The sequence below is a fragment of the Vanacampus margaritifer genome, chromosome 1, assembly GCF_051991255.1.
Source record: "Vanacampus margaritifer isolate UIUO_Vmar chromosome 1, RoL_Vmar_1.0, whole genome shotgun sequence".
NCBI lineage: Eukaryota > Metazoa > Chordata > Actinopteri > Syngnathiformes > Syngnathidae > Vanacampus > Vanacampus margaritifer.
This window is the reverse complement of record NC_135432.1, coordinates 20711200-20728278: the sequence shown is the minus strand read 5'-3', so window position 1 is coordinate 20728278 and position 17079 is coordinate 20711200. Positions and strand designations below refer to the sequence as shown.

Genomic DNA, 17079 nt, shown 5'->3' with positions numbered 1-17079 from the left:
ATTGCAAATGGTAAAACCAACCTGTGTGTATCAGTCTGTTGCCATTCATACAACAGTAAGTCATGGTTACCTGCAAATATATCAGCTTTGTGTTCAACTCTACAAGCCTAGATTTTAAAAGTACCTTAGTGACTAAACCGAGTTAAGATCATTATTTCAGTATGAAGACTTTTCATTTTTCTTTGCTGGTTTACCGTGAGGTTTTTCTTATGCAAAATAAGTGCCTTGTCTCCACAGGTTGCAAAACAACTCTCAGACCAAATGACAATTATGCTATTATAATATGAAATTATTAAATAAGTCTTATTTGATGGACATAAAACAAAGATGTGTCATAATTCATATCTAATCTCATTATTACTTCCTCTAGATGATGTGCGAATGAGCTCAGCTCATGCGCTAAGTAAACACCACCACACTGGATTTCAAACGAAACGGACAAGATGTGCATTAATTGCAGATTTCCACCTTCATTTTGAGGGGATTTACAGAACGGTCAATATTTGCCTCCCAGGCCAGGCCTTGATGCACCAATCCGACATCGTAAGTAGAGGCACGGGCCTATGTGCTCGTATGGGGCTAGAGGCCTACTAGCGCCTGATAGCTGTGTGCTATGCTATCATCGATTATCCTCGGGTTTAAATAATAAAATAAAACACCTCAGTCATGAACATAACGATATCCGACGTGCGTTTTACGTACCACAAATCTTGTGTTGGATTAATAAAGACTTGGCAGCGATGAGCAATGGCTCAGGACGCTAACCCTGTAGCACTGTAGCCTACTAGCGTCATAAAACCCGAGAACTCTCTACCCGCCCCGCTGCTATATGATTGGCTGCAGCGTCGCTGGAAGGATATGAGGTGCTGTCGTATCCATGGACGCCACCGTAACTATGGACGGCAAAAAAACGTTCCAGCCCTACTTTACACTGGTCCTTAAATCTCTACACTGTCTTCCAGCGAAACTCATCCTTATTCATTTAGCGCTTTCACAACAGCTGCAGCTGTAACAAAGTGCGTTACAGAACATAATAATACAATCATAAGAAACCAAATAAAAAAAATAGATTTTAAAAGGTTTCCTTTCATTTTTCAAAGCATACAATGGTCTTGGACGTAAATATATTCCAAAACTTTTAAATTCCGTAGGAGCCTCCGACCCCTCAGGCTTATAGAGAGTTTCCAGATGCTGCTTTGTCATAAATCTAGAATATTATTTCTTGTAGTCATCATGTGGCTTTAGTGTTGTGATTGTAACTTGATCATTTATGTGTTTTGTTATTTTACTGTTTGCCTTTAATATTTAATTTATCTTACTTTAACTCATTCACTGCCATTGACGGCTATAGACGTCAAAAATTCATTTGAACTATTTCTATTAGTTTAACTTTTTTTTTCTTCCACTTTTGCTAACAAGAGTATGAAAACCTAGCTTTTTTTAATTGTACTTTCAGAACAGATATAAAATTTGTGATTAACTCTTTGACTGCCAGATGTTTTCAGAAAAGGGATGCCGTGGGTGCCAGCCGATTTAAGCATTTTTGACTGATGTTTCAAGGTCCACAGAAAATGTTGTGTTTGGATTATGGAAACACACATACTACCAAATGAAAGATTGGACTCTCATCGTTCATCAGAAAAAAAAGTTTGTTTCTACCTTATTCCGTTTTTCAGTAATCAACAATAGAAAATGGTTAGTTTCACCTCTGTTTTGAAACAAACGTCTTTTAACGTCTTTGGCACTCCTCCATAGGATTTTACTAAACGTTATTTAACGTTTTTGGCAGTCAAAGAGTTAAAGTTAAGATTTTAGAGTTTATTTCTTCTTCTTTTTATTTTTAGTACTATTATTATTTTCTGCACCATTTCTGGTATAGGTTCACAGTGTATTACTACTTTCTTGCCAGAGGGGTGGGCCAAGGGGCGGCGGTCCTGGTCCTGGTCAACCTCCCGCCCCCCCCCAAAAAAAATCAATGGACAGCAAAATTAGTTCCGCTGATCAATACATCAGCATGAAAAAATGACCTGCCACACCCCCTACACCCCCACCGACAAAAAAAATTCTCACAGTGCATCCACTCTGCTTTGCATGCCACTGTTTCCTGCACACACGCAAGAGATGATGCATGGGCGGACATTGCAAAAGACACCATACTGTATAGTGCCACACTTTTATGATGGCACGCCATTGCGGGCGCGCAAGGTTTGACTGCATGTCGTAAAGCATGACTGCTCTCAATTGCGGGGCGAGCTGCTGCAGATTCGCAAGCTGTTGGCTCACATTACCTGCAGCAGGCCGTGTCCGTCAAGCAGGTTAGCACAGGAAGCTGCACATTTCACATCATTTCATCATCAAAGTGATGCAGGGAGCGTTACAATCACCAGCCAACATTTCACTGAGTGCAATCACACACGAAAAACAGTATTTACTGTATTTTTTCCCTCCAAATACAAGAGCAATATTATGTTTTTCCCTCTTTTCAAATTAAAAGCATTACCAAGTGTCTTGGGTCCACGCCAGGTTCCAATGGTGATCAAGGAGGTTCTGGTAGTCAACTATGAGATTGTGAACATGGGCATAAAGACGGTTTGAGATGTTCTGTTGGTCTGCTGCATGTTCTAGTGGTGCTTAAAAAGGTTTTCGTACTCCTTGTCATTTAACTCAGATTTGTCTCGGACCCGACCATTGGACTCGCAAAATATTTTTAGCGACTCCAACTACGGTATTTTTTTTATTCATGTAAATGAACGTCCTCCTTCAAAAGGAACTTGAAATAAAGTTTTTCAGATTAACAAAATAGACTAGCATTGACATTGGCCACCCAGTGGGCATGATGACATTTCTCAAATTTTGTGGTGGGGAAAATAGTATTTTTCTATCTTAAAGTTTACTCTTGATCTCATCTGGAATTGGACTCAGCCTTTGTGACTCAAACTCGAGTTAGCCTCCATCAGAGGTGGAAAATCAGGCCCAGAAAGTAAAAACCCTGCCACAGTTTGGCTTTAGCCCCAGGTGCTAGCTAGCGAGTTAACTCTCATGGTGCTCATTTACCTGCTATGGCGCTAGCTAGCTAGCTAACTAGCATCAGTGGTTAAAGCCAAACTGTGGCAGGGTTTTTACTTTCTGGACCTGGATTTGCCACCTCTGGTCTCCATAAGGGTGGACTTGACTCCAGCCCTGTTCCAAGGAATATTGTTGAAGTGACTATTTGAAATGTAAACACTAGGAAAAAAATATCAAAATGGGACTACTACAATTGTGTTGTAAAGTTCATATGTGAACTTTCACCGGTTCTTTTATCTCTTTTGTCTCTACTCTTATACCGTCTTGGCGGCCCACCCACACTCAGCCTAGCCCATCTAAAAATGTATGACCTGATGGTCTGAACTGGTTTTAACTGGATTAGTGTGCCACAGTGCAGATTGATAGAAAAACGCCAAGCCAGGACAGGTTACAAGTCACCTATCTAATCATTAAGAGGCTTAATCTAGCAGTGCCCATTGTTTGCTCGGTCCTTTTGACTTGTGTTGCTTATTGGTATTGATCTGTTTTCAACCTTGTTAAATCGTTGTTGGTTATTTTTTTAATCAATAATAAAATAACAGTATTTTGAGCATTTTTTTCATTTCAGAATTGTGCTGGTAGCCCTTCGCATTAATCAGTTGTTTCAAAAATGTTGTTGAGGTTTAGTTGTTGTAGATGTACCACAGCAATCTGTGACATTCTTTTATTAAAAATACCCTAAGGATAAAGAATTAGAGACGTCATTTAGAAGAATATTTCCTGCCATGGGAAATAAGCTTTTTTATGTGCAGATCTTTCTTATTCAGTGTGCCAGTTTTCATCCCGTTCGCATACTGCTGGCCAATAGCGATCTAGGCTTTCATGCTGGATTTTATGCCCAGCGTTTGGCCAACTCCTTCAGCCTCGTTTGACCGTGGCTGGGCTCTTTCTTCTACTAGCAGAAGCAGCGCTCACAATGAAGAAAATAAGCACCAAACACCAACACTCCGATAAAACCCTACCATGACAACAACTTTGCAAAGCTCGTGCTGCATTTTGTGCTGTCGCCCAACACTAATCTGTGAACACACACACTCACAGCGAGTGGCCATTAAGATCCAATTGAAGGCAGCATTTCATCAACAAGCTGCCAAATGACACTTGTCAATAAATGTTGCGGTGTGGCATGACATCGCCAAACCACGTTTTTTCAGACCGATAACAAGTAACCGATACAAGTAATCACCCTTGAGTATGCATCAATACAAATAGTACACATACTTTTGATACATAAAATTTCAATGGACACATTAAAAGGTAGTTAAAGATGCTTTCTGAAGCATATGATGATTTGCCGATGTGTCAAACCAACGCAGTGTAGAGCCAACAAGGCGGGCTTAGTTGATCATTTAATTGATTTGTGTCCTTAAAGCGATACTTGACTCATTTAGCCATTTTCATCTCTAAAATGTTAACATTTTGTCTGCAAATAATTTGATCACTTCATTATATTTCATGTACAGTTAATACCTTTAAAAAACAATTTTGTCACTTGCTGTCGATCGAAAATGACAAGACAGGTGCCCAGAACTCAGGTAAGACCAGTGACGTCATCTCTAGGTTTGGGTAGGCAGACAGTCGCAAATTCAGACGCTCACACCGTATGTTGCGAGTGTTCAGCGTATCCTTGGGTGACAATATCTTCATTTCCAAAAAAAGAGGACACTCTGCCCGACCCCGAGATACTTGATACTCAGATACAAGATGCCATACTTTCAAACTATTTTAACATATGCCTCCTCTGTATGAGTAGAAAATAAAACAAAAAAACATTACTCTCTTTTAAATTCTTAAATGTTTTACTCTGCAATCTTTCTTTTTCTTCAAGCGGGGTTCGTATACATCGGCTCCGGTGCGGCAGCTCAACATTTGCCAATCAGCTAAAATTCTGGGCCACAGTCAGCCAGCCACAGTAAACGTTGCAGTGCACTCCGCCTCCCACTTGTCGCACGACGAAAAACGGACAATTTCAAAACTTGCCCGGACGCCCAGAAAGAATGTCATAAAGTGAATATCTCCCTGTAAAACAGCCGAATTCCTCAAAAAATCAAGCTAGCAATAGCAAAGCCGAACACCATGTGCACACCGCGCCTTCAGGAGGATCATTTTTGCAGCATTTTTGCCTACAGGCCAGATGTTGTCATTTTTAAACCTATAGGTAGTGTAGGCTTTATGAAATGAAATAAATAATTAAAATAAATAGAAAAGGCCAAACGGTTCTTTTCAAACTTTCATTTCAGCCTGGGCAAGGCAGTGCCTACTTTGCCTTTCCTGACCGCACGGCAGTGGGTAAGACCAATCACAACTCACCTGTTTTCTGAGCTTGGTCATGTAATGTTCGCAAACTGAGCCATGATTTATCGTTACCTGAGCCATGAGCACACGTGGTGTCATTTTCAGTCGACAGCAAGTGGAAAAATGTGTTTTTAAAGGCAAGAATTATGAAGCTATCAAATTAATTCTAGACAAAATATTAACTTGTAACTGCTGAAAATGCATAAATGAGTCAAATATCCCTTTAAGTATCAGTGGCTGGTATCGGTAGAACTTCATGAGTATCCACTACCTCGAAATAAGGCCGTTGTTACCGATATCTGGTATCAGTTCTTTTATTTTTAGTTCATTTTATTGTCAAAACGTAATGTTGTTCACACTGTTAACTAATATGTGTTTACACCGCAGCTCTGCTTTACTTTTGACTTTGACATTATAGCGCTTCTGCCATAATGGTTCTTTCACTCTGGAACATCGGCCCGCCTAACATGCGTAGTTAGTGACTGAAAAACTCATAGTGGGGTTGCTTATGTCAATTAGTGCCACTGTTGGGTAAAAGTGGAGCGAACGTGCAGCAGTCTCACTCACAGGCACAGTTTTCAGAAAATGGGCAGATCACGAGAGATTGACTTGAGAGGTTGATTTCACATTAGGGCTGACTATTTCATATTAAAAAGTCACTTATCATATTTCTCCTTTCAGCACTCAATAATATGATGGAAAAGATCCCTTTGAGGCCAACGCATCTTAACACGATGGCAGTGACGGCTCGGCCATTATGGCTTAGGCTCAGCAGTGAAATGTTTACTGGCTCCTTGGAGCTTTCCATCAAACGGCGACTCGTCTGGAAACATCAATAATTCAAGGGCGCTTAATTCACCTTGAAAAAGGCCCCCGTGGAGCTTGAAAAAGTAACTGGAGATCGTCTGCCCTCAACGCTTCATTTGTATTCTCGGCTCATTAAAAGATCCGGCGTAGCAGGGGCGCATGTAGGATTTGTAGTATTAGAGCTGCTTAGCCCCTCATTACAACGTCAAACGCTCAGCATGTTAATCATGACATATTTTTGGTCAAATGACTACTGGGTACACCTCACAATGTCACTTTCAAAATGTATGGTATTTTAAAAATAAGGAAAATTGATTTTACCCTTACAGGCCACCATATTTGAGCAAGTCAGAGATGGCGCTTCCCAAAAAGGCTGAAATTAAATGCTAAGTTTTTGGGCATGTTAAAGCTCCCAAAAAGGCCATTAGTATCAATTAACATACAACACGTGGCTCTGGAGACACATGTGACTCTTTAGTCACTCTCCTGGATCGTTAAATTTTTTTAGAAATTAATATTTTTTAATAGAATTATTTTGTTGATAAAATATTTTTTAATGAATTAATGTTTAAAGAAAAAATTAGAAATCAAATTTTTAACAAATGTCAGAGCCCAAATTTTAAGTTTAAGTTTAACTAGCTGGAAAACTTTTTTTCCAAAAAGGAAGAGGTAAAGCAAAAATTTACCATAAAATCTCCATGAAATTACCCAAAAAAGTCAGAGAATTAAATAAAACATATATAAAAGAAAATGTTCAAAAAGTAATCATAAAATTTCCCAAAACAAAAGAAATCCCCAAAATTACCATAAAATGTTCACAAAATTGCCAAAAATCTCAGAAACTGATATTTTAAAAAAAGGCAGGAAAAATAGCCATAAAATGTAAAATAAATAAAATAAAAAAAACATTTTCAAACAGAGATAGAAGAGAGGCAGAGAATTACCATGTGTCCATAAAATTGTCAGAAAGATGATAGAAAGGAAGAAAAGTCTAAAAATATCTGGAAAAATGAAGCATGAAAAATTACAACAACAACAACAAAATCCAAAAACGAAAGACGATGCTGCAAATTTGTGTGTTATGGTGCAGCTCTAATTAGCTCTTGTGCCCTCAGTACAGTAGACTAACACTAACACACTGTTGCGTTTGTCACAATGTTCAAATGTTTTGCGGCTCCAGACAGATTTTGGGCTATTTACTTGGGCTAAAATATCTCTTTTGACAGTAAAGGTTGCAGACCCCTGCTCTATGTCAACTGGAATAGACTGCTGCCCTGCAACCCTAATGATGACAAGCACAGCGCATGGATGGATGGATATGAATCAAATTCCCTTTTTTTTGCTCGGGAGATGCCAAGGATGTGAGGATTGAAGCAAAACCTTGTCAAGATCCGCATGGAAAAACAGCTAAATATGAATTATCATCGGAGCAATTGATCTTGTAATATGATGTTCACATAATAGGATTGCTAAGCCGCCGTAGCCGCTCTGGTGTTTTAATAAGTCTTCATGCTCTGACGGGATTTTTTCAGGCAGATAACAATCACATGTGCTCATGTGTTTCACCAGTTTTCCACCACATTGCATCAAGATGAGAAAAACAAAACAAAATGTACGTCAAACCAAATCATGCGCTCATTAGAGCTGTAACGCAATTTTCTACAGTGTCTTGTCGGTGCAGTTTTACATGAGAAATGTGCATGCGCGAGAAGGAGTTACGCTCGCTGCTGGCCGCCGTTGATTTCTTTAGTCCGCCGCATCCGTCGGTTGTGACGTGCCCTGCTGATTCTAATCATGTGTGCTTTTCTTTCTGCAGTGGAATACCCGGGAAAAAATGTGGGACCATTATCTTGTCTGCTGAGGAGTTGGGTAACTGCAGAGTAAGTTTTCAGCTAAGAACATCACAAGGAGATATATTATGCATTGGCAGCACGGTTGACGGGTTGTTAGCATGACTGCCTCAAAGATCTGAGGATCGGAAGTTTTCAGAAGACTGAATAAAAACACACCGAAATAACATTTGCTTTCTATGTAACCTGCAAACACGAAATAGGAGCACAAAACGGGACATTCTGCCACTTAACTCATTCACTGCCATTGACAGCTATTGATGTCAAAAATTAATTTGAACTATTTCTTATTAGTTTAACATATTTTTCCATTGTTGTTAACAAGAATACGAAAACCTAGATTTTTTTTTTGTATATTTAGAACAGATATAAAATTTGTGATTAATTGTCAGTTAACTAGTGAAGTCATGCGATTAATTACGATAAAAAAAAAAATATTGCCTGATGCCCCTAATTTTTAATAATCTTTTCTTTTTATTTTATTTTTTATTTTATTTTTATTTGTAATAATGTTTTTTTTATATAAGGAAAAGATTATTAAAAATTAGGGGCGTCAGGCGATTACAATTTTTAATCGTAATTAATTGCATTACTTTACTAGTTAACTCACGATTAATCACAGATTTTATATCTGTTCTAATACAATTTTAAAAAAAATCTAGGTTTTCATACTCTTGTTAACAGAAGTGGGAAAAAATGTTAAACTAATAGAAATAGTTCAAATGAATTTTTGACGTCAATGGCAGTGAATGAGTGAAAAAGCATGCATACATGAAGTGTTATGAACACTTAATGAAACTCATGGTTTAGTCTTAGAAAGCGACGCTGTCCGTCCACTCCTTTGTGCATTTTCAGGTTACGTTTCAACCAAGTTGTCTTTGGTTTTAGGGAGCTTTGCCCTCGTGCGCCTGTGGTCTGAAAACGCGTTTCTCAGAGTGGAGATTGAATTCTCGCATATTGCAGCGGAAGTGCCAAATGTTAGGCCAAATTGAATGTTAGGCAGTTGGCTCACTTAACACTTGGCAAGGCCGTCAGATGCGCATATGCCACAATATTTGGACCGGGTAGCCATATGCAAATCCTCAATACTGTTCTTATTTTTATTTTGTTTTAATTCCTTTATTTTCCAACACTCCTAGATTTAAATATATGTATTAGAACAAGTTCAACAATTACATTTTTTGTTGAATAAAGTCTGATGCGGAATTGAAAACTGATTAACATTTTTGTCTATTATTATTAGGTATAGGATCCCAGTTTTCTTTAAAAAATATGAAATAAATGTGTATGTATGTAAATAAAACACAAAAAAAATAATAGGTGCAAGCTTTGAAAACAAAACCAATAACTAAAAACTTAAAAAGGTGAATTTGAAAAGTCTACTTTGTGAGTTTTCTGTTTGCAGATATTAATAGTACTGACCTATTGGGAGCTGCACACACCTCTCACCACACAATCACAAAAGTCTCAATTGTGACCGCACAAAAAAGTTGACACGTAGCTATAGATGAGTCCAATAATAATCAATCAATCTTCTTACCACAGTTTTACAACTGAGCTGTGGAGAGAAACAACTTGATGTGTTACAAAAACTACAATTTTGGAGTCAGCATGCCAATTTGAGTTTTAATTTTAGTTTTAATCAGCATAAAAATCTAAACAACACACTTTTTTTTCAAAACTTCCCAATGTTATTGACAGATAATTGATTATTAAATTAATCAATAATTCTTTTGGGGAAATGATTAATTGTATCAACAGTAAATTTGAAGTAAATCAGGTTTCTGTACTATTTTTAGTTTTGTGGCCGGAGTTCCCTTCAACCTATCAAATGTGAAATTAAACAAGCCCATCTTTTTTTAGTTGACTATTACTTACTACAAAATCTCAATTTGGTCAGATTGTGACGTAACAGTGCAGCCATTTTGCTTAATACCGCCCTCACAACAAATTTCCTTACCATTTCTGGTGATGAAATGCTGCCTCCACCTTGGAAAATAAAATGTAAACCTTTTTTGTTTACACTTTACACCCCCTGCTTTGTTGCAATGCCTAATAGAGACCACCCACACCACCTCCCCGCCAAAACTGAGTTTTCAATGGTATAGTTGTTTATAGTTATAGTTTATAGTTGGTTTAGTTGTTTATCCTTGACTTTGACTATCCTTGATTTTGATTGAGTTTTTATTATATATAATTGTATTTTTTTAAGGTGCCATGTGCCTCCTTTTTAAGACACAGCCCTCCCCTATAGACATGTTGTCTGTTGATTCCAGGCTATGTGTTTAATAGCGTATAGTCTGCTGTGATCTCTATTGGCTCAATAAGGATGGTAAACAATCCTATTAAGTTCTGCCTGTGAAGCCGGGGGAAGACTTAACGTTCACAACTCGGTTCCCTCCCGGCTATAAAGTTGTCGGTGGAGCCGCATGCATTTCCTCCATGAATGTTTAATGATATAAAAGCAAGCAAGCATCAAACGACTCGATACTTGTTAACTTTATGTACGTCACAAAGAGAAAGAAGCAGCTGTTGTTAGTAAACAATCTTTTCTCACTATTCAAGGTTTCTGTTCTTGTTAGTTTGAGCTTCACAGCCGCCATGTTGATTTTGACAAAAAGTCTTCTGTTTACTCACATAACTTATATTGACATTTCTATAATAATAATAAGACAATAGTCTTTTTCCTTTGCAAAAATTATATTAACATTATTGTAGCTTAATGAATCACTGAGAGTAGTGGTGACTCTTCTACTGTATTATTCTGCCCCCTGGTGACCAAAGCGGGCACACCAGAAGGAGCAGCACATTAAATTGCATTGAAGCATTAAATCATGATGCACAAACCGAGTAATTCTTTACATCATATTTATCTGTAATTATTCTGTTTTTATAAAGAAGAATATTATATGTAGATGACTATAAAAACACACGTTACAAAATCTAAATGACGAAAATGTTTTGGGATCATAGTATGCGATATATTTATCAATTAGATTATTAATATAGGCAACTAAAAACATTTTAGGGACGTGTCCTGGCTTTAAACACCTTTTTTCTGATGTAGTTTGAAGGTGCGTGTGAGGGGCAGTGGGTGCGGCAACTCTGTCAGGTTGTTGAAGGGTGTGTGCGTGGCTTTCGGGAGCATTTAGGAAAGACAGTGCTGGATGATTCAAGCCTGCGCCAAAGTGATTTAACCACTGACGAAATCACTGGGAAATTCTTTTTTACTCTCCCGGGTGAGTTAATTCATCCACTTAGCCACATTTTCCAGAATGTCTACCTGAGGCTGCGACTACATGGGTAATTGACTTGGCTCAGCGCTAATATTTCCCATTTTAGTGCTCACTATTAACACACTCTCCATCTAATATCCGCCCCAACACTCTGGTGGGTTTCTAGCGGATGCAAATGAGAGAAGAAGAAAAAAAAGCACGACACACAGCAGTAAAGGCACAACGGGATCTTTTATTCCCACTTGTTCAGAGCATGTTGTAGGCTACTGTATTATTAAAACTTATAATATGTTTATTTTAAATCATAATTATTCAATGTACAGTTTTTAACTTGACTGTACCACATTTTAAACAGATTACTACTTGTTCTCTCAATTGTCCGTTATTTGTAGCCTGGAGAGTCAATGCTAGCAACCTTAAACTCTGGGTCGTATCAAGCTAATGTTAGCTAACGAGCCTACTGCACTGCGTTCGAGAACAGGCTAAGAAATTTGAATTAGAAAGGAATTTTACAGACATTTACTAGGCAGAATGAGTCTTCAAATGATGAGTCAAGTTCAGTGTTATAGTCTGGCTATCCAGGGGGAGGGGCTTAACTGCAAGTCATGACAGTGCCATTAGCAGTGTGGTTATTAGTATGTTAGCTAGTAGTTACGGCATGCTACTTTATCTTCAAGTTGAACCTATAAAATAAATATTAAGTCTGGTGTTCATATCAGAGACCAACAGCAATATTTGTTTAACCTAAATATGAAATAGATTCACAATGAGTTGTGTACGTGCGTTTTGAAGGAGCTTGCTAGGAAGCTTTCAGGTTGGACTGAATGACGCTAAGTACCTAAAACAAATTGCAAATGCACACCCAATAACCACAAACGCAAGGCTATTGAAAAGTAACGTTTGTTGTGCTTTTATTTTTATGATTGTCAAGGTTATCTAATTGTATCCAAATTAAAAAGTCACTAACATCATATGTCTCCTTTAAATGGCATTTGCCAACAAAATGTGGAAGTGTGAAGGCTGAACAGGACAATTATAGAATGTGAGATGTTCTGTTAAAAAAAAGCCACATTGAAGAGTATGAATTTGTAAAAATGGCTTTATAACTTGACCGTGACACCAAGTGGAGGAGAATAAGACCGCTATAGACTAGCCAGGCAATGTAAAATCCTAGTGCTGGCGATGACAGGAATGGGGGGAAAAACAACAACATAAAAGCAGCTGAATTATTTTGCCTCCACTGACTATTTTAATCAGCTCTTCACTATTTTCAACATCCCGCCGTGATGATTGCAAACATAAAATATGATTGGAAGCAACACCGACGACGCAGAGGAGCTTTAATAGGTGTCATCAAATCGGCTCTCTCTCACTCGGAGATGGAGGACAGTTGAACATTTTTTTAACTTGTACTTTTCAGGTGAACACTTTTCTATACAACAGTGTAGTCTGTGGTGGTTTAGATTGTGATGGTTCCTTCCTGTCCGCTATCCTCACCCTAAACAGAGAAGGAAAATGGCCAAAAAACATCAATAACTATTTTCTGGAATTTGTTTCATTTTTCCGTATTCTAACCACATTTTAAAAAATCTGCCTCAATTTCCACAGAAATTATGATTTTTTTTTAATTGTGATACAGCGATAATGGATTTTAAGCATTTAATCCTTTCCATGAGCAGAGAAGTAGAGAGCCAACAGTGTCAGCCCAAAGCAAGCTTCTTCTTTTTTTTTTTTTTTACTTCCCTGCTCATTTTTTTTTCTTTTTCAATAAATTTTTGAAGTAATAGGTAAGGTGGTAATGGTGGGAAAAAAAGATTTCAAATGATTTTTCTTTGTTCTCATTTGGACTTGCCTGTAGACTTTAAAAGCCCATCAAAACGGTCAGAGGACTTTCTGTCAGGACTTTCTCATAAGGTGTCTTACTTTTCTACTGTGCAGCCTCATTAGTATACAATAGCTAATTGCGTGACCACCATCTAATAGCAAGAGCTTTTTAAGGCCATGCTCATTGTCTTCTAATGGCGGCCTACATTGAAATGATGCCCAAATGAGTGTAATTATGGTAATGTCGGCCTTTCTTGTGTATTATTAGCTGCACTCTCACGCACCCTGTGCATGCATCGTGTACAGAGGGCCCCTCCTCCATGCCCAAAGGTTCTGATCTATTCTCCTGTTCCTGTGATCAACAATGTAGTTTCCATTTGATAGCCCCCTCTGTACTGCATTGAAATGCAGGAGCCGCACGATACAATAAACATAATAATGTTGATTTGTTGAATTTTCTTTTCAACCATGCAGTCTTAAAACCAAACAAAACAAAAATCTGGGTGTGGGAGTGTATTGGTCACGTCTGCTAGCAATTTTAAAGTAAGTTAAGTAAGTAAGTAAGTTAACTATGGCCAGCAGATGGCAGCATTGGGTGTCTTTTGGATGAGATCGCCATATCAAAGGGATGCGGAAGCGCGTGAATGTGGCAAATCTTTGGAAATTCAACTGTTACAAGTAACTTGTGATCAAAGTGTTTGTTGCGTTACTTTTAATTCAGTCCTTCTCAAATGGGGGGGACGCGGTGCGATGCCGGGGGTGCATTCCATACTAGAATAAACTGTAATTGCACACCCACAACAGTAGGTGGCAGTGACACTCTTATTGTTAGAGAGTACACAAAGAGTATTAGCTCTTCTGCATAGGTGGACTTAAAACAATTTATAGACATATGATACTATTTATTGTCGTGGCAGAGAATTGGGGGGTGGGGGGCTAATTGAGAAGCACCGGTGTACAGTACTACAAAGAGTGTCATAAAAGAGAGAAAAGATACGATTATTTAAATTTAGTAAAATTAAAGTAAAATTGATGACGTACCATGCATACATGCGCAAACACACGGCACAGCATAAATAGTGTGCCAATAGTTTGTTAAGTGAAAAGTGAAAATGTTACACTGGTGATGATTTGTAAATACATTTATTTTACCAAGAAAAGCTTGTTTTCATTGTTTGATGTCACTGTTTTGATATCACTAAAGGAGAAACTATTACCATCATAGTCAACCTTGCACATAGTCTTTTTTGTTTTCATAAAAAAATTATTTTCTGTGTTTTTTGGGGTCCAAAGTAGAAACAAGTGTTTTGTGCAGAAGACAGTCTTTCATTTGGTAGTCTCTGTGTTTACATAGTCATAAAGCAGAATATTTTGTGAGCCTTGAAATATTAGTCAGAATGCTCTAAATAGGTTTTCTTTTGAAAATGGTTGCCATTGAAAGAGTTAAAAGCGTCATAACACCACCACATAGCTGCTAATCATTAGCCTGTGTATTGTAGTTGACATTGTTTGTTAGCATTATGCTAAGCGAACTTAATGTAAGGCCAAGCAATATCGTTGTTTCGAATAAAATCTCACTATTTTGTTTAATTTAACAATAAGCAAGCTCGAAGCTAAAACAATATGAAATTGTAACTATCTGCCTAACTGTTGCTTGTTGTGAAATGAGTCAAGCTCACTGCCACTACACAACGCTCGCATCTCAAGAAGAATGGCTTCTTCACTTCACAGTCCAGGTAGATAGGCTGAGAAGATTAGGAATTGGTTTTGGGACCAAGTCATAAAAAATTCTGTAATCCACACGAAGTGGAACAGGGAGACTCTCCATTCTTCACTAATCATGTTAGCAGCCACGGGGACCAAGGAACTTTTCAACCATAATAAAATATTTTCATATCTCTTGTGATTAAACATCGACTTAAAACTAGTTAAATGGTACCTTCGCCATGGCCCGAGGTCTCGGTATCATTTTTACTGGCACTAAGCAACTTTAAGGAGGATGGTAAGAACATTTCCCCACAAAAAACTACAAATGTGCTGACTGCTTTATGGCATATGTCACTTCTCCCTTTACCCATTTGTTACAAAGACGGAAGTCAATTTGAATGTCGACGCACGATTACTGCTTTCCTGGCCGGAGCTGCAAAACGACTGAAAAGGAAAAGGGAAGCTACCCGGATAAAAAGACAGTCAAGGATCAACATTGGCCCGTATTTCACTTGCTGGCGTGAGCTCAAAAGCAACGCAATGCGCTTGTCTTTATAGGAAATGTGGTCCTCCTTCATAACAATACCACTTTTGTCCATATGGCGCCGCCATAATCAACGTGAACTGAAAGTTCCTTAGTGTTGCTTTAAACGTGCTAATGCAGAACTTATGGTCAGGGCAGGAGGCTGCCATCTGGTAGAATGACAAGGTAGGAAATTCAGAGTCTGACTGGGTGGACAGCGCAATATCAATCCACATTGAAGTGTTGAAGAGTCTTGTTTGGCTGAATTTTGAAACAATCTGGCAATAAGTGAGTCATAAGCAGAGCCTTCAATGGGTGAGCTGTGACGAGCTGTCTGGTGATGACAAAAATTTGCATTTTCTGTGTCTGTTGTATTTATATAGTGACCACAATATAAAGCCATACCTCAAATATGCCATTTAACAAGACATAATGACAAAGCAACACACTATTTTTCTGTACAAACAAACAATGAACTCATCACCAATCAATGTCATACCGACAAAGAAGCATTCACATTCACACTTACAAATCTTCATTGAAGCTAGCATGCTAGCATGTTTTTGAACTGGCGAGAACGCCACACCCTCAAACTCAGTAGCTCTTGTCCGGCAGACGTGCTAACCACTAGCGCATCGTGTATATAAGATAAAAATGCACTGCGACGTGCATTCCTGACATCCTCTGATCTTTTTAAATTCCTCTACAGGACTACACCACCATGCAGTTTTGCGCCAACAAGCTAGATAAGAAGGACTTCTTCGGCAAGTCGGACCCCTTCATGGTCTTCTACAGGAGCAATGAGGATGGCACGTAAGTTTGTCTCTTGCTTTTTAGCGGAAGTCAGTTGAGGAGCAGACTTGAAAAGGGTCTAGTGGTGCCGGCGTGCGCTTGAAATCCCAATCGATCTTTCATTTTCAGGTTCACCATCTGCCATAAGACGGAAGTGATGAAGAACACGCTGAACCCCGTGTGGCAGCCTTTCTCCATCCCGGTGCGGGCGCTCTGCAACGGAGACTACGACCGGTAGGCCCAGTGACACCACGGAATCATTTCTACACCAGCAATGCGCTTTCAGTCAAAAATGGCAGCTATCAGATTCTTATCATCTTTAGTGACATTTGAAAGAAGCCCGATTCCAATCTGAAGAAATCCAATTGCACGTTCCCCGCCCCCTTTACGCGGATGACGCATAAGGCAATCGAACCACATGGGAGCAAAAGAATTAGAATTGTCACTTAAAGCGTGCAGTGTAAATCCAGCCTAAGTGAATGACCCACAAGGGATGTGACAAGTTGTAAACAGATTGCCGCTGCTGCTTCTTCGTGTCTTAGTTGATTCCCTTTGAGGCTGAGGGACACCACAAGCGGCACCACCATAAAATAACAAAGAAGAGGGAAGTCTACCTTGTGTGTGTGCCTAATGATGTGTGGAAGTGGCCAAACTTTGGCCCCTTTCGCATGCTGGCTGTCATCGAAGACGTTTTTCGCTGGGTTGCCGTCTACGATCACCTGCGAGTTAATTGGGTCAGACAGATGGAGGATGTCATCCGGGCTGGATGACACCTTTGAGGATTTGGCCCAGCCAAAGGAGCCACTGTCATTCGCAACCTGGCCTCCTTTGCCTACTTGAATGTCTTTCAGATTTTTGGCTTGTTCTCTACATTACTTCCATAGAAGAAATGCATATCTGATCAAATGTTTATATTATCCCAGTCTAATGAAATGTAATTGTCATCAAGTACACTATTTAAAATATGTTAACAATACGT

At 38.7% G+C, this 17079-nt stretch overlaps 1 protein-coding gene across 3 annotated transcripts in view; it reads left to right on the top strand.

Moving 5' to 3' along the window:
- Positions 1-17079, top strand: part of cpne5a (copine Va) — a 90030-nt gene that overhangs the window by 36678 nt on the left and 36273 nt on the right. For all 3 annotated transcript variants that reach the window (XM_077582053.1, XM_077582044.1, XM_077582062.1), the window contains 3 exons: positions 7985-8048; positions 16018-16121; positions 16230-16334. In XM_077582053.1, coding sequence (XP_077438179.1) covers positions 7985-8048; positions 16018-16121; positions 16230-16334 — 273 coding nt within the window. The remainder of the gene's footprint in view (positions 1-7984; positions 8049-16017; positions 16122-16229; positions 16335-17079) is intronic.